The sequence below is a fragment of the Oncorhynchus keta genome, chromosome 22, assembly GCF_023373465.1.
Source record: "Oncorhynchus keta strain PuntledgeMale-10-30-2019 chromosome 22, Oket_V2, whole genome shotgun sequence".
NCBI lineage: Eukaryota > Metazoa > Chordata > Actinopteri > Salmoniformes > Salmonidae > Oncorhynchus > Oncorhynchus keta.
This window is the reverse complement of record NC_068442.1, coordinates 8,287,046-8,314,363: the sequence shown is the minus strand read 5'-3', so window position 1 is coordinate 8,314,363 and position 27,318 is coordinate 8,287,046. Positions and strand designations below refer to the sequence as shown.

Here is a 27,318-nt window from a genome sequence, read left to right as displayed (position 1 = left end):
GAGTGGGTGAATATAGGTTGTAATCTCACTGATCAACGTCTCAACCAAATATGACCCAATTATCCACATTGAAATGACGTGGTGTGCCCAGTGGGTGGCTTGTTTGCATTAGCCATACCTTATTCGATTCTATTTTCTTCTATTCACAAATAGTTTTGTCTTTTTTCACCAGACAGAAAATTAGACTGCATCTCCCTCCATCTATCAAGAGAACTTGATGTAAGAACACCACAGCCGCAATGTGCAGTAGATGGTATAAAATACAGTATATACATGTGATATGAGTAATATAAGATATGTAAACAATATTAAAGTGGCATTATTTAAAATGGCATTGTTTAAAGTGACGAGTGATCCATTTATTAAAGTGTCCACTGATTGGGTTTTAATGTAGGCAGCAGCCTCTCTGAGTTAGTGATGGCTGTTTTAACAGTCTGATGGCCTTGAGATAGAAGCTGTTTCTCAATCTCTCGGTCCCAGCTTTGATGCACCTGTACTGTCCTCGCCTTCTGGATGACAGCGGTGTGAACAGGCAGTGGCTCGGGTGGTTATTGTCCTTGATGATCTTTTCGGCCTTCCTGTGACATCAGGTGGTGTTGTTGTCCTGGAGGGCAGGTAGTTTTCCCCGGATGATGCGTTGTGTAGACCTCTTTCTTAAAAAGGCACATGACTGTCCATATTGCAAGAGCGTCAGTCAAAACGTGCTGGTATCAAACCCCGTTCTTGTGAAGAGTGTGGGAAGAACTTTTTCTGCAGGGTCTTCAGAGGCACCGGTACACACACACACACACACACACAAGCCCAAACCAGAAAAGTCACGCCTCTGTGAGGAGGGTGGGAAAAAATTCTTAGCCTCACTTAGCTGGCCAGTCATAAACAAGTTCATGTTAAGTCGAACACTTCAGCGTGGTAAAAAAAACTTCAAACAGGTCGGAGATTTGACTGTACACCGCCACACTCACACAGGGGAGACATCCTTTTCTTGCAAAGAGTGCGGTCGAACATTGACACAGTGGCTCCTTGAAGGTTAATATGTTAAAAGGCACAGGAGAGAGGTCATTCTCTTGTAAGGAGTGTGCTGAAGCGTTCAACATCGCAAAGACTGCTCATTCACACAGCAGAGAAACCACGTAAATACCCTGAATGTGAGGAAGGGATACCGTCACCCTCGGGGTCTCAGAATGCTCCTGCTATTTCACAAGGGGGAGAAACGGCACACATGCACTTACTGTGACGAGTTTCTTTCAGCCGGGACATTTAAGAACACACATCCGAGGGCACACCGCAGAGAAACCTTACCTCTCAGTGATATACTGTGTTTCACCACAAACTGAACTTTCCACAGGATGTTATTGTAGGTCGCCTTTTTTTGTAATATAATGTTATACATTGTGCTCTGTGCCAAACTAGTCTAATGATACATAAGATAAAAGTGGTCATTTAATTTATGAGGCTTTTATAGCGCTTTTCATTGCATAAAGAATCTGAAAGCGTTTTAAAGTAGGGGGAAAAAGACATGGTGCAATGGTGACATATTTGTCATTGAACTTGCATTACAATTACAATACGGCATTACAGTTTTTGTCCGTTTGAAACTTGTTAATGGGGATACCTGTAGTACTGTGCTGTGCACTGTATTGTGTCCTGTACTGTAGGTCAAACTTTCAGTGAAGAATGAGTGATTTGAAATGTAAAGTGATGTGCTCATAATTAACCACCTTTATTCAATACCTTGATACGTACATCCAAGAAAACTTTTTAGAAAACTATACAGGCACATTTTTACAATTAAAATATATGCTTTACTGCAATTGTTTCCAACCTGTGGTCTGCGGGTACTGCAGTTGATCCGTGAAAAAAATGGTATTGTCACGTCTCTAGTCAGAAGGCATGGACCAAAGCGCAGCGTGGTAAGAGTTCATTATAAATGTATTACTCTAACCTTTCGAACAAAATAACAAAGAGTGAAAACCGAAACAGTCCTGTCAGGTGCAGACACTAAACAGAAAATAACTACCCACAAAACCCAAATGAAAAAGGACAACTTATATATGATCCCCAATCAGAGACAACGATAGACAGCTGCCTCTGATTGGGAACCACACCAACATAGAAATAAAGAAACTAGGTCCTTGGACCTTCACTGGAGGAACCGGGCCACCGATCATCGCCGGAGAAACCAGACCACCGATCATTGCCAGAGAAACCAGACCACCGATCATTGCCAGAGGCTCCAGACTGGGAACCGTCGCTGCGGTCTCCGGACTGGGGACCGTCGCTGCAGGCTCCGGACTGGGGACCGTCGCTGCAGGCTCCTTACCATGGATCGTCACTGGAGGCTTCGTGCCATGGATTATCACTGGAGGCTCCCGGCCATGGATTATCACTGGAGGATTCGTGCCATGGATCATCACTACAGGCTCCGGGCCATGGATCATCACTAGAGGCTTCTTGACATGGATCATCACTGGAGGCTTAGTGCCATGGATCATCACTGGAGGCTTCGTGCCATGGATTTTCACTGGAGGCTTCGGGCCATGGATCAAGAAAAAAACATTTTGACGTTGTCCAGCAGGTGGCAGTATTCCTTTTTCCTTTTATGATTTGAATATTGTACCAGGCATGTTATTTCGAAAGCTTCCAAATATGATTTTTTTGGAGGCTTCGTGCCATGGATTATCACTGGAGGCTCCGGGCCATGGATCATCACTGGAGGCTTCGTGCCATGGATTTTCACTGGAGGCTTTGTGCCATGGATTTTCACTGGAGGCTTCGTGCCATGGATCATCACTGGAGGCTCCGGGCCATGGATCATCACTGGAGGCTCCGTGCCATGGATCATCACTGGAGGCTCCGGACCATGGATCATCACTGGAGGCTCCGGGCCATGGATCATCACTGGAAGCTTCGGGCCATGGATTATCATTGGAGGCTTCGTGCCATGAATTTTCACTGGAGGCTTCGTGCCATGGATCATCACTACAAGCTTCGTGCCATGGATCATCACTGGAGGCTCCGGGCCATGGATCATCACTGGAGGCTTCGTGCCATGGATTTTCACTGGAGGCTTTGTGCCATGGATTTTCACTGGAGGCTTCGTGCCATGGATCATCACTGGAGGCTCCGGGCCATGGATCATCACTGGAGGCTCCGGGCCATGGATCATCACTGGAGGCTTGCCATGGATCATCACTGGAGGCCCGGACCATGGATCATCACTGGAGGCTCCGGGCCATGGATCATCACTGGAAGCTTCGGGCCATGGATTATCATTGGAGGCTTCGTGCCATGAATTTTCACTGGAGGCTTCGTGCCATGGATCATCACTACAAGCTTCGTGCCATGGATCATCACTGGAGGCTCCGGGCCATGGATCATCACTGGAGGCTTCGTGCCATGGATCATCACTGGAGGCTCCGGGCCATGGATCATCACTGGAGGGTCCGGGCCATGGATCATCACTGGAAGCTTCGGGCCATGGATCAAGAAAAAAACATTTTGACGTTGTCCAGCAGGTGGCAGTATTAATTTTTTATTTTATGATTTGAATATTGTACCAGGCATGGTATTTCGAAAGCTTCCAAATATGATTTTTTGGAGGCTTCGTGCCATGGATTATCATTGGAGGCTCCGGGCCATGGATTTTCACTGGAGGCTTCGTGCCATGGATCATCATTACAGGCTTCGTGCCATGGATCATCACTGGAGGCTCCGGGCCATGGATCATCACTGGAGGCTTCGTGCCATGGATTTTCACTGGAGGCTTTGTGCCATGGATTTTCACTGGAGGCTTCGTGCCATGGATCATCACTGGAGGCTCCGGGCCATGGATTATCATTGGAGGCTTCGTGCCATGGATTTTCACTGGAGGCTTCGTGCCATGGATCATCACTGGAGGCTCCGGGCCATGGATTATCACTGGAGGCTTCGTGCCATGGATCATCACTGGAGGCTCCGGGCCATGGACCAAGAACAAAAACTTTTTGATGTTGTCCAGCAGGTGGCAGTATTCCTTTTATGATTTGAATATTGTACCAGGCATGTTATTTCGAAAGCTTCCAAATATGATTTTTTTTGGAGGCTTCGTGCCATGGATCTTCACTGGAGGCTCCGGGCCGTAGATTATCATTGGAGGCTCCGGGCCATAGATTATCATTGGAGGCTTCATGCCATGGATTTTCACTGGAGGCTTCATGCCATGGATCATCACTACAGGCTTCGTGCCATGGATCATCACTGGAGGCTTCGGACCATGGATCATCACTGGAGGCTCCGTGCCATGGATCATCACTGGAGGCTTCTGACCATGGATCATCACTGAGGCTTCTTACGTGGAGCCGGAACAGGTCTCACCGGACTGAGGAGACGTACTGGAAGCCTGGTGCGTGGAGCTGCCACAGGGCTTACCAGGCTGGGGAGACATACTGGAGGCTTGGTACGTGGAACCGGAACAGGTCTCACAGGACTGGAGAGATGCACTGGAAGCCTGGTGCGTGGAGCAGGCACCGAATACACTGGGCCATGGAGGCGCACTGGAGGTCTCAAGCATAGAGCTGGCACAACCCGTCCTGGCTGGATGGTTACTCTAGCCTGGCCAATGCGAGGAGCTGGAATATAGCGCACCGGGCTGTGACTGCGCACTGGAGACATGGTGCACATCACCGCATAACACGGTGCCCGACCAGTCACACACTCCCCACGGTAAGCACGGGGAGTTGGCTCAGGTCTAAACCCTGTCTCCGCCAATCTCCCTGTGTGCTGCCCCACCCCTTGTAAAATTGCTGTCTCCGTCTGCTCCCATGGGAGGCGATCCCTCCCAGCCAGGATCTCCTCCCACGTCCAGGATCCTTTCCCATTCAAAATGTCCTCCCACGTCCATTCCTCCTGACCACGCTGCTTGGTCTTTTTGTGGTGGGTAGTTCTGTCACGTCTCTCGTCAGAAAGCGCAGCGTGGTAAGTGTTCATGATAAATGTATTACTCAAAACACTCGAACAAAATAACAAAGAGTGAAAACCGAAACAGTCCTGTCAAGTGTAGACACTAAACAGAAAATAACTACCTACAAGACCCAAACGAAAAAGGACAACTTATATATGATCCCCAATCAGAGACAACGATAGACAGCTGCCTCTGATTGGGAACCACACCAACATAAAAGTAAAGAAACTAGAATGTACTAGTACTACAGCCAGGGAAGGTGAGCATACCTCAGTAACTCATACTGTACTACAGCCAGGGAAGGTGAGCATACCTCAGTAACTCATACTGTACTACATCCAGGGAAGGTGAGCATACCTCAGTAACTCATACTGTACTACAGCCAGGGAAGGTGAGCATACCTCAGTAACTCATGCTGTACTACATCCAGGGAAGGTGAGCATACCTCAGTAACTCATGCTGTACTACATCCAGGGAAGGTGAGCATACCTCAGTAACTCATGCTGTACTACATCCAGGGAAGGTGAGCATACCTCAGTAACTCATGCTGTACTACATCCAGGGAAGGTGAGCATACCTCAGTAACTCATGCTGTACTACATCCAGGGAAGGTGAGCATACCTCAGTAACTCATACTGTACTACATCCAGGGAAGGTGAGCATACCTCAGTAACTCATACTGTACTACATCCAGGGAAGGTGAGCATACCTCAGTAACTCATACTGTACTACATCCAGGGAAGGTGAGCATACCTCAGTAACTCTGTGTGCACTCTGTGTTCCATGTCTTTGTCCAGGTAAATCCCTCCCCCTTGCTGTACTGTACCTCAGCTATAACTCAGAGAGGGATGTGTCAGCTTTGAATGAAACCTAATCCTTCTTCTCCTTCACTTGCACACCCGAGGGCTTCGTTTGGCCTGCTCTTTCTCTCTCTCTCTCTCTCTCTCTCTCTCTCTCTCTCTCTCTCTCTCTCCCTCTTTCTCTCTGTATGGTGCTCAGGTGTGCTCTTACATGCTGAGACTCCATGTCATTTACCGCTCTAATCACAGTCAGGGTCTGGAGCAGGTAAGCGCTGATTCTGGAAGCGTACAGGAAAGACTGCTCATACTGTAAGTACTACTACTGTCTGCGTTATGATATGAGAAAGCTACTGTAACGTTGCACCGATCTTATGATACTGATCTGTAATAAGCTTTGAATGGGACATGCGTTTTGTTCTTGAATCATCCCTCTTTTTTATCAGATACTCTATTGGGAAATTGGCTTGAGGCAAATCTGGTGCAGTAGATCACTTATCAAATATCGGTATCCCATAGATCTCAAATCTAGGTTTCATACTATTTTCTCCTGAGTTGTTGGCAGTCATTTGGTGTGATGTATTTGAGATAAGACGTTTCACTGCCTCTGTGAGGGCTTTTGTGGGACATTCATTCGATTCTCGCTGTTGGAGAAGATCATATGGAAAACCATATTCTGTTTTCATGCAATTAGCGATAACATAATGCCCGAGGAAATATCTACATACTTTGTTCTACAGTATACTGTCCATTAAAACCTACGTTATTGCCAACAATCTTTTATATGTGATGTTAAATGACTGTTTTGATGTGCATTCAGGCAATGTCAGCTCCATTATGTTGGTGAGCTGGCTTTACGTTAAATTCTAGCGACTGTTTTTCACCTGAGATTTGAGTTACTGTATGGATTGGTTCCACGATGCAAGTCGAAGCATAGCCTAAGAGTAAATCCTCATACTATCTCTTGAGGCCCATACATTCCCATTGAGGTTCATTCCTCCCTTGAGGGTTCACTTTTGCAGGGAACAGTGATATACGGCATTGAACATTCCAATGTAGTCCCCTGGGGCGTATTATTTTGCTGCCATGCATTGAAAGTCTCCCATTGTGAATTGGCTATACGACCCACGATGTGAGAAAAGTAGCCCATACAATTAGGGAGACGGTCAAATCAGTCACACCACCAACAGGCATTTGCAGCCCAGCTAATATCACATCACCAGAACGATCGGAATATTTCCTGATGAAGCAAATGGCTTCTGTGGTATGTGTAAACTTGACTGTTGCAGCCACGTTGTGTTTACAATACATTGCCTAAACATGTGGTGGTTTAGGATTATTCATTTGATCACTCTTCTGGTGTTGAGAATTTTCCTGCGCTGCAGCAAATGCAGATGATTTACATAAATTCACTGAAAACCCACACTAACACACAGTTTCATGTGTTAAACAGCATTGCACTTTTCATGCAGCCTACTTTTGTCCAGCTAATAGCCTAACCACCGATCAAGTAACCTTTTGGACTAAACGTTCAAATCCTGTTGCTGCAGGATTATCTTGCTGTTACAATATACAGTTAACTGCCAAAATAAAGGAAACACCAAGATAAAGTGTCTTAATAGGGTGTTGGACCACCACGAGCCAGAACAGCTTCAATGCACCTTGGCATAGATACAAGTGTCTGGGACTCTATTGGAGGGATGTGACACCATTCATCCACGAGTAATTCCATCATTTGGTGTCTCTCATACTGTAGGTGTTCAATTGAGTTGAGATCTGGAGACAGAAATGGCCATGGCATGTGGTTTACATAATGTTCGTGCTCATCAAACCATTCAGTGACCACTCGTGTCCTGTGGATGGGGGCGTTGTCATCCTATATGGGCATAGCCATGATAGCCAAAATAATGGCCTGCCCAGCATGTCTGGACCTATTTATCAGCATGTTGGTGAAACCTTGATTTATCTGTGATAACGTGAATACCCTCACCTACTTGTACTGGTAGAAAGGTCCAGAACATGAACTCTCCACTCCAAGTCTCTGTTTAAAAATAAAAAAAACTCTGTTCATTTCAGCAGTTCATGTGTTGTTCAATGTCTGACCTATGACCAAGACCTGACTAATTACATTTTGACAGACCCTCTCCCTCCCTTCTCCTTGACAGTGATAACCACTTTGGCCTGGTTCACTGGACCCTTGTTCATTCTTGGACTAAATAGCACCTCCATTAGAGCATCTCTATTGAGTGTTGCTTCTTTGTCAGGGAAAAGGCTTAATCTGGGTCCAAGTGAACTGAACATGGTGACTCTGTCTTCAAAGTCAAATCAATGTTTATTGGAAATGCTTATGTTTCTAGCTCCAACAGTGCAGTAATATCTAGGAAATATATTGTGTTTTCACACTCTGGGTTGTTTTCTACCACTCAGTAGGTCTGGCAGCCAACGACCTGCAGGATGGTTTCTCTGTTCCTGCTCGTGTGTAAGTCGCATGCACCTTCCTTTGGCACTATTTGAATTGATGACAGGCAAATCACATGTAGCAGAAAAGGGAAAAAACAGATCCTCAGAGCTATTTGTTTCAACAGGGGCAGGATTAAACTGTCTTGTTTTTTGGCAGGAAGAATCTCTTTGCCATTATAGTCCATGAGTCCTCTTTTCCACAAGCGTGTGATCACTTGCTGCACACCGATGGAGAATACTTCCACTTGCTGGCACTTGCTTTGTCTAGCGGGAGACATTTTTATTAGCATATTTTCCCTAATATTCAAAATGGTGGATATCATTTCAGTCATGTATGGACAACTTTACTATTGTCAAGTAGAAATGTTGAGTGTTATAAAAAGTGACTTTGGTCGTCTTATGAAGTTGTATTATTTTAGTTTTTTAAAATTCGTTTTTATTTCTGTTGAATAAAATATGTATTTTTGTAAAGGCCCCATCGAAGACTGCATGTCTTTAAAACAATTTGTAATTTACTTAAAATGTTTACTTAGAAAATGAAAAGAAGAACAACATCTGGCTTGTGTATGATCACAGTGTCTGGATATAATCAACAGCACACAAGTCTTTAATAATGACCTGTAATGTTTACATATGGACAGCTTACACATACTGTAATTATAGTCAAATCGTCTATCCTTTTGTCTCGTTCACTATGCTGTTCATTTGTGAGCATAGGGCTTAAACCCTTCCAAAACAAATAGCACAATGCTCATAATATTATCTTCCATAATCTAGCTATTATAGTGCAGCCTTGACATCATACTTTTTCATTCGGAATCCTGTCTTACATTTAGTGTTAATCTATCATCTATAAACAAACACGAAACAGATTAAAGCGAAAGAAAAGGATTCGAACATTTTTACTTTCTTGACGCCTCTGACAGTTCAGTTTCTCTGTTCCAGTGCTGGTACCCGGGGCCCTCCTCCAGGAAGACTGTGATGTCAACTCTTGCCACCCCCAGCTGGGGGACCTGATGGTGGGCCGCGCTGCCCAGCTCTCCGCCTCCTCCACCTGTGGACGGAACGGGCCCCAGAACTACTGCATCCTCGGATACCTGGAGGTCAGGACTTAGCTCTGTGGTGCGCCGTTCCTAAATACAAAGTAGAGACGTGGTGTTGAAGGCAGTGTTGTCTCCATATGTTTACCTGTCTTTCTGTACACAGTAGTAATGTCCTAACAGAGATGTTCCACAAACGCAGACAGACAGATTGACAAACGCGTGCAGGTACTATAGTTGTGATCCCACTCAAAAAGACATCAGGCTTGCCAGTACCAGGGTTGAGGAGTAACTGATTACATGTAACCTGATTACAAAAAACTGTAACGTTCATCAGTGAATTTACCAGCAACAAATACGGTAATCAGATTACAGATACTTTACAAAACTAGATGATTACTTATTTGATTACTTTTAAATTCAAAAAGGATGTTTGCGAGAAAAAATAAATACATTGACGCCTTAGTTTTCTCTATGAAATGTGGCTCAGCATTGAAAAAGTTTGCAAGTGTAAGTTTATTTCACCTGGGTGAGTCTGACCACAAGTCAGCGACCGCTATGATGACAAACCAAAGGCGTTTGATGGATCCTTTTTGTCTTCTATTGCCTCTTAAGGGAAAAAATTATCCAAAAGTAACTATCAGATTTTGAAAAAACGTGGTAACTAGTAACTGTAACTGATTACATTTCGAAAGTAACATACCCAAACCTGGTCAGTATTATTTACAGAATTTCAACAGGCTTTAAGCCAGACGTTGAAGGTTAGAATAGTATATAAAGTGTTGTTTTAGAACAACTCTCTCCGTTTGATTGACAGCTCTGTGGCTCGCCCTTAAAATGCCTCATACTGCAGACGTGTCTTGATCTGCTACATTTATAGGTCATTACCTGTCTTTTCCCTGAACATGCTCTGGGACTAATTTTTCTGCTCTCGCTATGATGATTGCGTGTATAGTCCTCTTGCTTCCCCTTCAATTTTCTGTCTTTTTCACTCTGCCTTTCTCTCTCACTTTCTGTCCCTCCTTCTACTTATCCTTTTCTCTCTCGCAGCTCTTCCCCCAGTTCTCCCTTGACAGGGTGATAGGTTTGTGGGGTGTGTTCCTCTTTTGCATGTCATTTTCTAGTTCATTTTGGTTATTTTATTTGATTCAATTTCTTATTAGTTAGTCAGAACAGATGCATGACAAATGTTGTTCTCTAACTACCGATTGACAGTTGTGAACAACTGTAGAGTCTTAAGGTGCCCTCTGGTTCATACCTTGTCTGACTGAGTTGATTTAATGGGATTATTCCAGTGTTTGTGAATCCTTGTCCTCACACGCCTACCATCGCAAGGAAGTTCCATACACTTTTGTATGATTTGTGGTCTTATGGCTTTATAAGTTACGTTTGTTTGTAAAATACTGCCTCCTTTTTTTGGGGGGCAGTTAAGAACTAATTGTAGAACAAAAACTGCAACTTAATCGCTCACTCAGTTATTGGAGTTGTTGCCATGACAAACCAATTAGATGTGTAAAACCACTCTTTTATTTTGAGTAACAAAATGGAAAATGTCCCTTTTTGTCTCTCTCAGGATGAGCAGAAGTGTTTCAAATGTGACTCCAGGCAGCCCTACAACCTCTACAACAACCAAAACAGCCACCAGATTGAGAACGTCATCACCACCTTTGGCCCTGAGCGCAAGATGAAGTGGTGGCAGTCTGAGAACGGTGGGTCTCGCTCCAGATGTTGTTTGTATGATAGCCAGGCCTTTGAGGTGAGCTTTAGCCTGAGTACCGACAGGGCGAACTGCATCACTTGAAAGTATTTGACGCATGTATTTAAACCAAGTCGGATCATATCAAGAGGTGAGCAAGAATGCTCCAACACCTTAAGAATGGCTCGGCTAGAGCTATACGATGACAGCTATGGGAAATCCCTTTTTAGGGACTTTTGGACTACACCTGATACAAAAGACCTTGTCCTTGACACCAGTAAATGTATTCTTACAACATTCACTGATACCACTATCCATCCATAACTGTAGGGGTTCATCAAGTCAGTATCCGGCTGGATCTGGAGACTCTGTTCCAGTTCAGCCATCTCGTCCTCACTTTCAAGGTATCTAACACCCCTTGTCTAAGACCTCTCACAGCCAAACCATAACACAGTGTTCTTAACCATTTTCGCTCTGTCTGCACTGCCACTTCCTGCGGTGTGCTAATATTTCCTTTTGTTGACCTTGAAGAGTTTCCGTCCTGCCGCCATGCTGGTGGAGAGGTCCAAAGACTACGGGTACAGTTGGAAGGTGTTCCGTTACTTTGCTGAGGACTGTGCCTCCCACTTCCCTGGGGTCTCACAGGGGCCTGCTGACAGCACCGATGACGTCGTCTGCGACAGCAGATACTCCGCCTCAGAGCCATCTACTGACGGAGAGGCGAGATACAAAAACACACACGCGTTCACATTTTGGTCATTTAGCAGACACTTATCTAGAGTGGCACACACACACACACACACACACACACACACACACACACACACACACACACACACACACACACACACACACACACACACACACACACATGTAAAACGCAATAACCAAACTTATGGCACATATCTGTGATTCCATTGCAGGTGGTGTTGAAGGCTCTAGATCCAAGCTTTGACATAGAGAACCCATATGCTCCCCATATTCAAGGTTAGACACAGCTCCCATACTTTTCATTGCATTATTACCATCGGTGGAACAATGTAGAATTATACATATATTTTAAAAATAAAAACACACACACACTTTCACCCATTTGAAATGTTCTCCCCTTCAGAGCAGATCACCTTGACCAACCTGCGGGTCAACTTCACCCATCTGTTCACCCTGGGTGACACCCTACTGGGGCGGAAGAAGAGGAACCCTCAGGAGAAGTACTACTATGCCCTGTACGAAATGGTGGTGCGCGGCAGCTGCTTCTGTAATGGCCATGCCAGCATGTGTATGCCCGTGGATGGCACCCGGGGTGACGTCTTAAATGAGCCTGGCGTGGTGAGAATGGCGCAGAAAGGGAATGTAGCAGTTGTACTGTATCCATAATGGCCACATTGAATCCTGAACGGGTTTTTTTCTTCTTCTTTCTCTTTTGGTTTCTTCGAGTATTGTTTACCGCCGTATATCTCTGATCTTGCTCTCTTAGATTCACGGGCGCTGTGTATGCCAACACAACACTGTGGGCACAAACTGTGAGAGATGCCAGGACTTTTACAACGATGTCCCCTGGAGGCCGGCCGCCCAATCTGACCCACATGTCTGCAGAAGTAATGCACTTTTAATGGGCTATTTACTATTTGACTGGTGTTTATGCATGAATTGACTGGAATTCAAACCCGAGATGCTTATGTGGAAAATAGTATAATTGGGAGTGTATTACATCGTATAAGTATTACATTGGTGTTTGTTTCTTCACTTAGGGTGTAACTGTCACGGTCATTCGGAGACGTGTCACTTCGACATAGACCAGTACCAGGCCAGTGGGGGGGTCAGCGGGGGGGTGTGTGACGGCTGCCGACACGACCGCATGGGTCCCCAGTGTGAACGCTGCCGACCCTATCTCTATCAGGACCCCCAGCTCTCCATGGAAGACCCTCGGGGCTGTATCTGTAAGTCAGCTTCTAGCAGGTTTAGATCTAGATTGGGTTTTTGGTCTTGGCAAATAATCTGCCAATGATTTATATGAAGTTGTCCCTGTAAGTCTTGTACTACTCCCATGAAGTGCAGTCAATAGACGCCTGCAGTGATGTCATCCTACATGAAGCTGTGCAACGATGACGTCATTCAATCTCTCTCCATCCTGTTCTAACGGTGGATCTCATTGGCTCCCTCTGCTCCAGCATGTGACTGTGACCTGACGGGGTCCCTGGATAACGGCCTGTGTGACCCCGTGTCGGGCCGCTGCGTGTGTAAGGAGAACGTGGCGGGGGACAGGTGTGATCGCTGTAAATTTGGCTTCTACGGGTTCAGCCAGGAGGACCCCACTGGCTGCCAGAGTAAGAATCTTTACCAAGAGCCAGATCTGCTTGACTCATTCTATATCTATGCTGGCCTCCCTGTGGTTCATCCCCTCTCTCTGATTGCTCCTCTGTGTTTAGGATGCAGGTGTAACTCCCTGGGTAGTGTCCTGACCCCCTACCCATGTGACCAGGTGACGGGCCAGTGTGTATGTCAACGCCTCGCCATGGGACCCCTGTGTGACCAATGTCTGGTAGGATCATGTGTCCATGACAACCAGTGTTGTAGCGATGGAGTTGCTTCTTTCTGCCACATTTATTTTGATTTAGCTCTCACCATAAACTTACTGCCACCAACGACCTGATTGATCTCTCTCACTCTATCTCGCTCTTGCTGTCTCGCTCTCTCTCTAGCCAGGTTACTGGGGTCTGGGGAACACTGTACACACCTGCTCACCTTGTGACTGTGACCATGGAGGAGCCTACAGCAGCACGTGTGTAAAACATCATTGTACAGTACATAATGACTTCTTAAAGTGGCTGTCCAGTGAAAATCTCACAATTTCACTCATATTTTAATTCATTATAGGTCATATTTCATAGAAATCTATACAGTTACTTACTATATATATACACTACGGTTCAAAAGTTTGGGGTCACTTAGAAATGTGCTTGTTCTTGAAAGAAAAGCACATTTTTTGTCCATTAAAATAAAATAAAATGTATCAGAAATACAGTGTAGACATTGTTAATGTTGTAAATGACTATTGTAGATGGAAACGGCTGATTTTTTATGGAATATCTACATACATTGGGGCAAAAAAGTATTTAGTCAGCCACCAATTGTGCAAGTTCTCCCACTTAAAGAGATGACAGAAAATCACAATGTAGGATTTTTAATTAATTTATTTGCAAATTATGGTGGAAAATAAGTATTTGGTCAATAACAAAAGTTATATATATGTCTTGGACAGAGCTGAAAGATGGAGAAGAGTGTGCCGAAATAGCAGTGGGACAGATTTGAACCCAGCAGCAGTACATGTGCACTGGAAGCAGCTGCCTAGACCACTAGAATACCTAGGCCACACTAGACCTTTACTTCACTTAACTGACGTAGCACCTGTTTTTTTTTTCAGTGAGGTGAAACACTCCTCATCAATCCCATCTGTCCTACTCAATACATTTCTATGTAAACATTCTGAACGTTTCACCTCTGAAACAGAATACACCCCAGGCTAAGCATGTTCTGTCTTGCTCCCTTGTCCAACCTGATTGGCTGTATCTCCCTGTCTGTTATGTCCACAGGTGCTCTTCATTGGACGGCCAGTGTCAGTGCCTGCCAAACATGGTGGGCCGGAGCTGTGGTGATCCTGCCCCGGGACATTTCCTGGCTGCTCTAGACTACTACCTGTACGAGGCAGAGAACGCTGCCCCACTGGAGGGAAAAAGCTCCTCCCCTCTGGTGAGGCCTGAGTATGACATTTGACCTCCAGCATTGTGGAAAATGGCTGTGGATGGAAAGCTTCAGTGTCAAACTTTTGATATTGGATTTTGGCAGCAATTCAAAAACACTAAGTTGATGTCTGTGTGTGTTCCTCCCCCAGTTGAAACCCACCGACCTGCCTGTGTGTGAGGAATACTACAGACAGCAGGGCTATGACATCAAATATCAAAATGGCCGCTTGGTCCTGACCAGGAGAAGCAAAAGACAAGCCAGGAGGAGAAGACAGGGACAGGTACTAGCAATGGCTCAATACCTTACTTACACAGTACTGGCATAGTACTAATTAGTAACTAACACTGGGTTTCTTTCCATCAGAGGTCCATTCCCCTGGACCCAGGCTCAGCCCTCCAGATTGTGCCCCGGGAGAGGACACCAGATGTACCAATCACTTGGACCGGCCCAGGATTCGTGCGGGTCCTGGATGGTGCTGGGCTTAGGTTCACTGTGGACAACCTCCCAGCGTCCATCGACTACCATCTAGTCATCCGCTATGAACCAGAGGTGAGGGCAACGAAATCTGAAACCATGGAAACACACTGTAAGTGTTGATGTGTCTTCGTGTGAAATCATTTCTGTGTGAGTTTGAGCTTATATTTATTGTGCCCTCAAAGTTGGACACTGTGCTTACTTTGGTCTCTGAAGTCGCCAGATGACTGGATGGCCTCTGTGAGCATTGTTCCATTATTGGCTGGTGACGGAGGTTGTCCCACTAGCCCGAAAGGGGAGAAAACCCTCACCATACCTGGGGCTGCCAGGTAAAAGACAACTGCACTCATTAACATAGTATATCACCAATATCAACCTGAGGTCACACCCGAGGTGAATTGTGCAGTATTTACCCCTAAGTCTGACAACATTATGATTGTGTGTTTGTCCCCAGGGTTGCCATTTTGGATACGCCTGTGTGTCTGAACGCGGGAAGAAGATATTATGTGGACATCACTTTTAGGAAGCAGCCCAACTCTAACCCTCAGTCCAGCTCACATACCCTCGTCGACTCAGTGAGAATACCATCGCCTTATCATTTCTATCAGAATATCATTTGTCATGGGAGATGTAGTCTTCTGAGGTACCCTGGTTAAACCCATCAACTTCCTGTTTCTAGATGGGTCTGATCCCTAAGATGGAGTCTGTGCAGGACTTCTGTTCACAGAGTGAGCTGGACTCGTTCAGAAGATTCCGCTGTTTTGAGTTGGCTGCTGAGCAGGAGACCCTGCCTGATGTGTGTTATGGCCTCATTGGAAGCTTGTCGGCTCGCATACACAACGGTGCCATGCGTGAGTAAAGCCTGGCCTACACTAAGCAACATCTCTACGCTATCACAGTGTACACTGTGGGTATATAGTTATTCTGGCAACAGAAATCAGCACTTGTTTTCAGCTAGCTCTGAGCTCTGAGCCCTGAGCGAAGGTAAGAGACTTTGAAAAAAGCCACCTGTGTCTCCAGTTTGCAGGTGTAACATCCAGGGTTCTCATGGCCCCTACTGCAGTAAATTCGGAGGGCTCTGTGAGTGCAAGGCCAACGTGGTTGGCCGCTGCTGTGACTCCTGCGCCCCCCTGAACTTCGGCTTCGGACCCAACGGCTGTGCACGTATGTCACCATGACAACGGCTTCCTATGGTTACATACCATAATATATATATATATATATACTTGTGTCATGCACTAAACTTCCAGACTTCAACCGCATCTTTATTTATCCATTACCCAAGTATGTAAAATGGAGTGCTAGCGAGTATAGAGGCCATGCCTTGTGTATATATATGTGTGTGTGTGTGTGTGTGTGTGTGTGTGTGTGTGTGTGTGTGTGTGTGTGTGTGTGTGTGTGTGTGTGTGTGTGTGTGTGTGTGTGTGTGTGTGTGTGTGTGTGTGTGTGTGTGTGTGTGTGTGTGTGTGTGTGTGTGTGTGTGTTTGAAAAGATGCTGTGAGGTCTTTGTTGTGTTTTGATTGTGACCAAACCTTTTCCTGAACAAGAGAAGATATTCTCTCTCTCTCCATCCCACCTCCCCTCCTCCAGCCTGTGAGTGTGACCGTCGCGGTGCAGTGGCGGAGCTGTGTGACCAGGTCAGAGGTCAGTGTCCGTGTCGTATGGAGGTGGGCGGGCGACGCTGTGATCGTTGCCTGTCTGGGTACTACGGCTTCCCACTGTGTCGGCCCTGTAAGTGCAACGGCCTGGCTGAACTGTGTGACCAGGACACTGGAGCCTGCCTGGACTGCAGGGAGCACTCCACCGGATACAATTGTGAGAGGTGAAGGCCCTTTCATTCGTTTATTCATTTCCCTATTAGAATCAACCCATATCTATAGCCTGGTTCCATATCTACGTGTGCCGACTCCTCTGATTATCATTCTTTCTACAGTCACATATCTGCCAGTGTGCAGTGCACACAGTGTCAATCAGACTGAACAATTGAATGTTGTGTGTTTGGTTGCTCCAGCTGTGTGGAGGGTTACTTTGGTGACCCAGTCTCCAGGGAGCCCTGTAAGCCTTGTCTGTGTCCTGACACTCAGTCCAGTGGACGGTTCTTTGCCAGCACCTGCAACAAGGGCCCAGAGTCTGGTAGCCTAACTTGTGACTGCCTGGCTGGACACACAGGTGTGTTTGTGTGTTTCTGCATGTGCACTCTTTTCAACATTTGATGAAAACTACTGGCTAGTTTGACTGCTCAATACTGACCTTTGAACCACGTTTCCCTCCCCGCCCACATTCCATTCAGGTCTCCGCTGCGATGCCTGCTCCGCTGGTTTCTACGGCGACCTGACCGCGCCGGGTGGCGGCTGCGAAGAGTGTCTCTGTAACAACAACATCGACCCTGCTGACAGTGACGCGTGTGACAGTGTGACGGGCGAGTGTTTGCGTTGCCTCCACAACACCCAGGGACCCCGCTGTCAGAGCTGTAAGCCTGGCTACTATGGAGACGCACTGGCCCAGGACTGCAAAGGTATAGCAGGGACACACAGTATCAAAATCGTCATCAAATCTCATGGCTGTTTGGATATGATATGTGGCTATTTATGTGTGTTTTACGGTCTTTATTTTTGTTTGCGTATTCCCCAGAGTGCTCCTGTGACCGGCAGGGAACGGATGTGACCCAGTGCCCTCTGGGCAGCCCGTGTTTCTGTGACCCGCTGACGGGTCAGTGCCCGTGTCGGGCGGGCGCGGTGGGCACGCTGTGTGACGAGTGTGCCACCGGCTTCTGGAACATTCAGGGAGAGTCCGGGTGCCAACCGTGCAAATGTGACCCTGCTAACTCCTTCAATAACCACTGTGACAAGGCATGGCCTCTATACTCCCTAGCACTTCATTTTACATACTTGGATAATGGATAAATAAAGATGCGGTTCAAGTCGGGAAGTTTAGTGCATGACACAAGTCATTTTTCCAACAATTGTTTACAGACAGATTATTTCACTTATAATTTCACAATTCCAGTGGGTCAGAAGTTTACATACACTAAGTTGACTGTGCCTTTAAACAGCTTGGAAAATTCAATGCTACCAAATACTAATTGAGTGTATGTAAACTTCTGACATATTATTCTGACATTTCACATTCTTAAAATAAAGTGGTGATCCTAACTGATCTAAGACGGGGAATTTTTACTCTGATTAAATGTCAGCAATTGTGAAAAACTGAGTTTAAATGTATTTGGCTAAGGTGTATGTAAACTTCCGACTTCAACTGTATACAGTCAGGTCCAAAATGATTGGCAACCTTGTTAAAAAGTGCAGGGCGCCAAATTCAAAACAGCAGAAATCTCATAATTAAAATTCCTCAAACAGACATGTATCTTATACCATTTTAATGGTAATCTTGTTGTTAATCCCACCAGAGTCCGATTTCAAATATGCTTTTCAGTGAAAGCACCACAAACGATTATGTTAGGTCACCACCAAGCCACAGAATAAACACAGCCATTTTTCCAGCCAAAGAGAGGAGTCACAAAAAGCACAAATAGAGATTAATTTTTATCACTAACCTTTGATGATCTTCATCATGTTACACAATACATGTATGTTTTGTTTGATAAAGTTCATATTTATATCCAAAAATCTGAGTTTACATTGGCGCGTTACGTTCACTAGTACCAAAAAACGTCCAGTGATTTTGCATAGCCACATCGATTCAACAGAAATACTCATCATAAATGTAGATGATAATACAAGTTATACACATGGAATTATAGATATACCTCTCCTTAATGCAACCGCGGTGTCAGATTTTTAAAAAACTTTACGGAAAAAGCAAATCATGCAATAATCTGAGACGATGCTCAGAAATATAATACAATTAGCCGCCATTTTGGAGTCAACATAAACCAGAAATTACATGATAAATATTCCCTTACCTTTGATGATCTTCATCAGAATGCACTCTCAGGAATCCCAGGTCCTCAATAAATGCTTGATTTGTTCGATAATGTCAGTTATTCATGTCCAATTAGCTGCTTTTGTTAGTTTGTTTGGTACATCTGGTTCTGGTCGACAAAAACTTCAAAAAGTTATATTACAAGTCGAAGAAACATTTCAAACTAAGTACAGAATCAATCATTAGGATGTTTTTATCATAAATCTTTAATAAAGTTCCAACCGGAAAATTGCTTTGTGTCTTGAGGAGGAACGGAGCGCAGGAAGATATCATGTGCTATGCGTGTGACCAGGAAATGGCTCTCTGCCAGTAAGCTGACTCATTCCCCTCTTATTCAGTCCCACAACACAGTAGAAGCCTTGTTTCTATAGACAGCTGACATCTAGTGGAAGCCCTAGGAAGTGAATCTTCATTCATATCCCAATGTGATTTCAATAGGGAATGGGTTGAAAATATACCAACCTCACTTCCTGTTTGGATTTCTTCTCAGGTTTTTGCCTGTCATATGAGTTCTGTTATACTCACAGACATCATTCAAACCGTTTCAGAAACTTCAGAGTATTCTCTATCCAATACTAATAATAATATGCATATATTAGCGACTGAGACTGAGGAGCAGGCCGTTTACTCTGGGCACCTCTCATCCGAGCTACTCAATAGTGCCCCTGCAGCCATAAGAAGTTAAAGATGAGCAAAAAAGACTGCATAAAATAATAGTTCAGATACTGAGCTATATTGTATGCTCCACATTGTTTGGGGAAATTATATTTTATAGTTTACTAATACAATTGCTCAAAGAGAGATTTTGTTTAAAGGGGAGGTCAAAAATACGATTTTCCTGTGTTTTATATACAGTGTACAAAACATTACGAACACCTTCCTAATATTGAGTTGCACCACCTTTTGCCCTCAGAACAGCCTCAGTTCATTGGGTCAAGGACTCTACAAGGTTGTGTCAAGTTGGCTGGATGTCCTTTGGATGGTGGACCATTCTTGAAACACACGGGAAACTGTTGAGCGACTGTTGATACCTACTACCATAAACCCGTTCAAAGACATTTAAATAATGGCCTAAATGGCACACACACACAATCCATTTCTCAATTGTCTCAAGGCTTAAAAATCCTTCTTTAACCTGTCTCCGTCCGTTCATCTGCACTGATTTAAAGTGGCATCAATAATGGGATCATACCTGGATTCAACTGGTCAGTTCCTGTTGAACATTCATTGTTCCTGTTGTTTACACTCAGTGTATATTTCCACGCTGAGGTTGGAATAACATTGTGAAAATGATGATAATGCACTTTTAGTGTATGTTCTGTTTGAAAAGACCGCCTGCAATTTCAGTTTGTTTGGCTGGGTTTCATTTTCTTCACCAGGTGTTATAAGTTAATAGACCAACAACAGAGATTTCCCCCTCCTCTCTGCCAAAAACAGCTAACACATCCTTCCCGTTAGGCTCCTCCTCTGGGGTTTGTGGTATATGGCCAATATACCACTTCTAAGGGCTGTATCCAGGCACTCAGCTTTGCGTCGTGCCGAAGAACATCCCTTAGCCGTGGTATATTGGCCATATACCACACCACCTCGTGCCTTATTGCTTAAATATACACTGAGTGTACAAAACATTAGGAACATCCAGGTGAAAGCTATGATCCCTTATTGATGCCACTTGTTAAATCCACTTAAATAATTTTAGATGAAAAGGAGTAGACAGGATAAAGAAGGATTTTTAAGCCTTGAGACAATTGAGACATGGATTGTTTATGTGGGCCATTCAGTGGGTGAATGGGCAAGACAAAAGATTTAAGTGCCTTTGAACGGGGTATGGTAGTAGGTGCCAGGCGCACCGGTTTGTGTCAAGAACTGCAACGCCACTGGGTTTTTCATGTTCAAGTTTCCCACGTGTAACAAGAATGGTCCACCACCCAAAGAACATCCAGGCAACTTGACACAACTGTGGGAAGCATTGGAGTCAACATGGGCCAGCATCCCTGTGGAATATTTTGACACCTTGAAGAGTCCATACCCCAACAAATTAAGGCTGTTCTGAGGACAAAAGGCAGGGGGTGCAACTTGATACTACGAGTGTTACTATTATTTTGTATGCTCAGAGTCTATAAAACACAGAGAAATCACGTTTTTGACTGGACCTCCCCTTTAAACAAAATCCCTTTATCTGAGCAATTGTATTAGTGTACAATAAAATAACAATAATAAAATGTAGCATACAATATAGCTCAGAATTTGTGTTATTGATTTTATACAGTCTTCTTTGCTCATCTTTATCAGGGTTGCCAATAATTATGGACCTGACAGTGTTCTATACTATTCTATGTCAAAGCAAGGTACAATGAGATATGTGTTTGTCCGAACTATATAAGTCTTCATATTTGACTCTTTAGGTGACTGGTCATTGCCAGTGTCGTACTGAGTTTGGAGGAAGACAGTGTGATGAGTGTGGGGAAAATCACTTTGGGAACCCTGACCTGCAGTGTGTTTGTAAGTTGTGGCCAAAAGTGATTATTGACAAATGGCTAAGTATTGGATCTTTTAGATTCTAGCACCACAAAGAGAGACAATAGTGTTTCACCGTAAAAGAATAATGATTGACACTTGTCCCTTCCCTCCTTATCACGTCTGCGTAGCCTGCGATTGTAACATGGAGGGTACCGACCGCCCCGCCTGCAACCCATTGACGGGTGAGTGTCTGTGCCGCATTGGTGTGATGGGCATCTTCTGTGATGAGTGTGCCCCTGGGTATGACCAAGTCTTCCCCGCCTGCCTCCCGTGCCACCCCTGTGCCGTCCTGTGGGCGGACAACGTCACCGACGTCCAACGTGCCGCCCAGAGGATGCGCACCTTCATCCCTCCCCACGGCGAACAGCTGGAGCCTGGACACAGTCGTCAGTTGCAACGAATGCTAGAGATGCACTCCAAGCTGGACTATCTGGGGAACCTGACAGGGAGATCGCTACCTCGGGTGAAAGACGTGGAGAAGCTATGTGTCATAATCTCGTATGTAAACAGCATTTCTGAATATTGAGCCATGAGGTGAACTGATTTACACTGTACGTTTAGCAGTAATCTTGGAGCTGTACACATTTTTCGTCCTCACAGGAAGCTCAAAGACTCCATAGACCCCAACGCCATCATCGTGGACTCATCATCTCTTCTGAACACTGAGATCGACAACATCCACCACGAGTTCAAGATGCTGTTGGATAACTTAAGGAACAAAATCGGCGAGGCTCCAACTCTAGATCTAAAAGAAATGCAGGGTACATAGGGCCATATTGTTTACAAAATAAAATGGAATTCACTGTAACTTCACTGTGTGTAGAGAGCAACTCTATATAATGTAATGTGATCAAATGTAAAGGGTTTCTGATTCGTGTGGACTTTTATTTTGATGCGGATCCAGAGGCCCTGGAGAAGATCCGGAAGCAGCATGCAGACTTCATGGCTGATGAGAAGAAGGTGAAGGAGGCCGAGAGGGCCCTGGAGAACTCCATGGACACACGGCAGGAAATCAAAGACCATCTGTCCAGCTGCAGCATCTTGGGAGACATGGAGGGGCTGGAGAAGAAGGTCAAGGCTCTGAGTGTGGCCAAACTCAACAAAAACGTGAGTGTCTCTTATTGTAGTGCTTGCACTGCATGCATCAATCGAGTGATGTGTTAGCGTGAATGGCAGTCTGTTTCACTTGTTGCCAGCACCATTTTGGTAGTCAGGATATAAACCATGTTACACTCTTTGGCTCCTCCTAGATCTGTGGAGGCCCAGGCGATGAGGAATGCTCCAAATCAGAGTGTGGGGGTGCGCTGTGTCGAGACTTCCTGGGACAGAGAGAATGTGGGGGTCCTACGTGCAAGGGCAGCTTCCCTGTGAGCCACAATGCCACAAAAACAGCTGAGCAAGTAGAGAATGACCTTATCGACCTGCTCCAAAAACTAAAGGACTCCAAGATCAAGGCATGTTCCCAAATACTTATTTCTGCTTTAAAATGGAAAAATATATATTTAATACACAATAGTATATGACACAAGTCTCAATCTCTCCTGTTCAGATCAATGAGGCCAAACAGATGACCCAAGGCACTCATGAGCAGGCAAAGGAGCTACAGAAGAAGATCACTGACAGCAAGGAGAAGTTTAAGAAGGAGAAGAATGACACCAAGGACCTCATCAATAGGGTCAAAGACTACCTCACAGGTCAGTGTGATTGTTGGCTGGATATAAGCTTGAACTTTCCATGTAAAGATCCCTTAAAAATGTGATTTGTTGACTTGACTTGTGTGGCCGACTTCTCTGCTAACAGATGAGATGGTGGCGCCAGAGGACATAGAGAATTTGGTCAAGGTTGTTCTGGCCATCCAGCTGCCGGGCTCTCCGGACGACATCCGCTCCATGATCCAGAACATCCGGGGTGTGCTGACCAACTTCATTGATTTCAAGGAGGATCTGAAAAAACTGAAGGACCAAGCCAAGACAGCCCAGGACCTGCTGGAGAAAGCTCAGGCTATCAGGTTAGCCAGTACCATGTTTTTTATACGCGTAACACATTGTACAAACCTGCAGGCTAAATGAGCATATTCGTACCACGTTTGTCAATTCATTAGGGACAGAACCAGGGGTATTGATGTTACGGATATCAAGAAAACCATGACGGACACTGAGAATACACAGGACAAGGTCGAGCAAGACCTGGAGAAGGCTAAGGAAAGCAATGGCGTGGCGGACAAGATGATTAAAGAGGTCATTCTCTCTTAACACCTTCCGACTCTCTCTCTGTCTCTCTCTCTCTCTCTGTCTCTCTACCCATTCCCGCTGGTGCGTATTTGTATTAGTCTAAACATCCATCAGACTCTTTCTCATAACTTGATCTATTTGTCATTGCCCTCAGATTGAGAAGAAACTGAACAACATAGAGACTAACTTGAACTCTACTAGAACTCCAGAGATGCTGGAGGAGATTGAGGTTCTGAAGAGCAAGACCGAGATGAACAGAGAGCAGGTGGAGCAGGCCAAAGCTGATGCAGATGCAGCCATAGGTGCCACTACTGACGCAGAGAAGGTACGTTGTCTCCACTTGATAACCACTACTCACTTACCACTTTGGTGCGATGTCGTGATAGTGTGAGTATAATGTTAAATAGGTATGGGTTTTTGTCCTCCTCTGACTTATTTGCCAGGGGCTTGACAAGGTGACTGCGCTGTTTGATAGGCTAAAGACGGGAAACACAAACCAGACCAATAATGAAGTGGCCAACGAACGCCTGAAGAACATTACTGTGGAGGCAGAGAAAGTTGCAAAAGACGTCCAAGAAAAATTTCAACAAATTGACGGTAAGTCTCAGGACTTTAAAACAGAGCTATCCAACTCCTATCCCGGAGAGCCACGGGGTGTGCAGGCTTTTGTTCCACACCAGCAGTAACACACCTGTTTCAAAGAATTGACTAATCATGGCCTTCATTTTCTCTTTGTTGCTTCAGACTTGGAGAAAAAGATCCAAGACTTCATCAGAAACAAAGAGGACAAGGCCAAGGAGGTTGCCATGTTGCTGGAGATGGTAGAAGCCCTCCAAAAGGAGATTGCTGCGCGTGTGGATGGTTACATTAACTGTACCTCCTAACACCCCCAAGGTGGATCAAGAGATGATTCAGGGTCACAGACATCTGTACCGCTGCGCCACAAAAGGCCCTGCATCTCAGTGCAAGAGGTGTCACTACAGTCCCTGGTTCGAATCCAGGCTGCATCACATCAGGCCATGATTGGGAGTCCCATAGGGCGGCGCACAATTGGCCCAGGGTCGCCAGGGTTTGCCCGGGATAGGCCGTCATTGTAAATAAGAACTTGTTCTTAACTGACCTGCCTAGTTAAATAAAGGTTAAATAAAATAAAATAAAAAGCTCTTGAGTTTTGCGGCTGAATTTGAGAGTGTAGTTCTCCTAATGCTCCACAGGGAGGCGTTTGGTGATCATGAAACTGACAGTTGAGAGAGAAGGCTCTTGTGTGCTCGTTCTTGACTTTATCTTGTAATATGCATTATTATTTTACCAACCTGACCTACTTATCTGCTTACATGGTCTAATGTGAAAAAAGGAGGAAAGCTTTCTTGCTGACCTTTTTCAGGTTATTCTACCTCTACATTCTACCTCTACTCTGCATCTACATTCTTTCCAATCATTTTCCAGTTTGTACCCTGGTCTTTGGTGGAAGTAGACCTCTTTGTAAGATTTGACAGGTCTTTTTTGAGCTTGTTATTGGCCTGAACCAATGTTGCCCCCAGCCTGGCTTAGGATGTGATGAGATTTAACACACTCTCAGGTTTGGAATGGGTCCCAGCTGGGTTTGGAATGCGTCCATTTGTCACTACTCTGGCCCGGAATGTTCACTCTCTCTTTGCCTTTTGTACAGCTGGGCATTAAATGAACATTGTCAATTTTGTAATTGACGTGTAAAATCCCAGATGTCAGTTGCATTAAGCCCCCACATCCACTTTAAGACCCCCCTCTCGGTTTTACTCTCTCTACCTCTCTTTTACTCCCTCTACCTATTTCTCTCTCTACCTCTTTCTCTCTCTCTACCTCTTTCCAGCTCATTGACCATGCTTTGTGGTGAGGAGAACACACCACTTACTACTAATGTCATTTCCATCCAGCTGTTAATGGCTGACTGCCATGCTTGTTTTGCTTCAGTAAGACTCTGTGCTCTATACAATTGACCTGAGTTAGCAGCCTTTATTGCCAGGTTCTAGATCTGTATATGCTTTAGCCAACTCTTCTGACTGTCAGACAAACAACACGACAGAGAGGAGTTGGCTAAGAAAGCATAAACAGATCTCGAGCCAGGCTACAGTATTTACATAGTAGCATTGAATTATACGTTTCTCCCAAAAGTCAAATGAAGTTGCAGAATGTTGGTATGAAATAAAAACCGGGTACCTCACAGGTAGAAATGATATGGCTTTTCATCAAAGTAAACGCGTGGACATGGACGGAATGCGTATGAACAATCGCTAGGGCTCTTGTTTGCTCAAATCCTAGTGAGTGGTGAGTTCCATCCCATTCCTCCCAGGACACAGTCAGTCCACTCACCCCCGGGAATGTGTCACAGACTGGGGGTCCGAATCCCCTCCCTGCCCCCTGGTTGTGTTTTTAGACGGGAGGAATTCACAGACCACTGATTGCGCTGCCTGATTGAAGGTTGCCACTGGTTCGTGTGATGCAACTAATTACAGAGGAGGGCGGTGGTTATTTGAGAACCTTTTAAACCTTTTGAGGCTTTTTAGTTGCGTTTGTCTGTTCTTGAATGGACAGATTGTGCTATGTTTAGCCCGTCAGTGGTATTTCTTACCATGGATTATTAGGAATTATTTCAGAATGAGAGATTGCGTTCACTGTATTAGTGTCATTTAACGAAGGCCTACATTTATTTTTTGCACGAGACCCCTTTTCTGTGTTGCAAGACTAGTCGCATGTCCCTTCAGGTATCATACGTCTTTGTTATTTTCAGCAGTAAAACAAGGAATGGTTCATGAATACCACAAGTATGTTTTCAAAGCCATGTGATGCGGTCAATCAGTTCTTTCTTTCTTTAATGTGCCTAGTGGATGTGAACATGGTCTAGTTTCTTTGACTCAAAAATCTTATTGAATCTGTTCCCACAGTCCCCCTCTGTCTTCTCACAGGTAATTGAATTAGGACATCTGGCCTGTTTCTTCTCCAGCCCTCTGAGCTTTTGCAGCAACATACCGAGTTCTATAATTATGGTGGTAGGTTATTCACCGTAGGTGATAGTTCAGTCTTTGGTGCTAGCCTGTCATTACCAACAACCATACAGGAAAGTTACAAGGGAAAAAGTTACAATTTGAGATTCAATGGACAGCTCCAATAACAGGGTGGGACATATTGTGGTGGTGGCACATGTGGTGGTGGTGGTGGCACATGTGATGGTGGTACATGTGGTTGTGGTGGTGGTACATGTGGTGGTGGTGGTACATGTGGTGGTGGTGGTACATGTGGTTGTGGTGGTACATGTGGTGGTGGTGGTACATGTAGTGGTGGTGGTGGTACATGTGGTGGTGGTGGTACATGTGGTGGTGGTACATGTGGTGGTGGTGGTACATGTGGTTGTGGTGGTGGTACATGTGGTGGTGGTGGCACATACTTTTGAGTTCCGCTTGGTGGAGGGGAAACTCACTGTTCAAGGCACTCTTTGCCT

General features: G+C 45.1%; 1 protein-coding gene across 3 annotated transcripts; it reads left to right on the top strand.

Moving 5' to 3' along the window:
• The first annotated feature begins 5,758 nt into the window (after positions 1 to 5,758).
• Positions 5,759 to 27,011, top strand: lamb4 (laminin, beta 4). Of its 3 annotated transcripts, none has more exons than XR_004829153.2 (35): positions 5,759 to 6,048; positions 8,164 to 8,215; positions 9,142 to 9,299; positions 10,810 to 10,945; positions 11,263 to 11,336; positions 11,464 to 11,652; positions 11,856 to 11,919; positions 12,047 to 12,261; positions 12,410 to 12,530; positions 12,684 to 12,872; positions 13,104 to 13,259; positions 13,362 to 13,474; positions 13,635 to 13,714; positions 14,526 to 14,682; positions 14,825 to 14,956; positions 15,040 to 15,225; positions 15,367 to 15,479; positions 15,605 to 15,725; positions 15,830 to 16,001; positions 16,171 to 16,314; positions 16,741 to 16,972; positions 17,162 to 17,319; positions 17,441 to 17,665; positions 17,782 to 17,999; positions 21,498 to 21,594; positions 21,741 to 22,110; positions 22,213 to 22,373; positions 22,517 to 22,719; positions 22,863 to 23,066; positions 23,162 to 23,306; positions 23,413 to 23,620; positions 23,714 to 23,849; positions 23,998 to 24,168; positions 24,319 to 24,440; positions 24,588 to 24,737. XR_004829153.2 is itself a non-coding variant. In XM_035798085.2 (35 exons), exons 2-35 carry the CDS (start codon positions 8,191 to 8,193, stop codon positions 24,725 to 24,727), a joined length of 5,367 nt encoding a protein of 1,788 aa, XP_035653978.1. In that variant the 5' UTR covers positions 5,768 to 6,048; positions 8,167 to 8,190; the 3' UTR covers positions 24,728 to 27,011. The 3 variants fall into 3 exon arrangements, 2 of the variants coding, with proteins under 2 accessions (XP_035653978.1, XP_035653977.1); XM_035798085.2 differs by having other exon boundaries at positions 5,768 to 6,048; positions 8,167 to 8,215; positions 24,287 to 24,440; positions 24,588 to 27,011; XM_035798084.2 differs by having other exon boundaries at positions 5,769 to 6,048; positions 24,287 to 24,440; positions 24,588 to 27,010.
• The last annotated feature ends 307 nt before the right edge of the window (positions 27,012 to 27,318 follow it).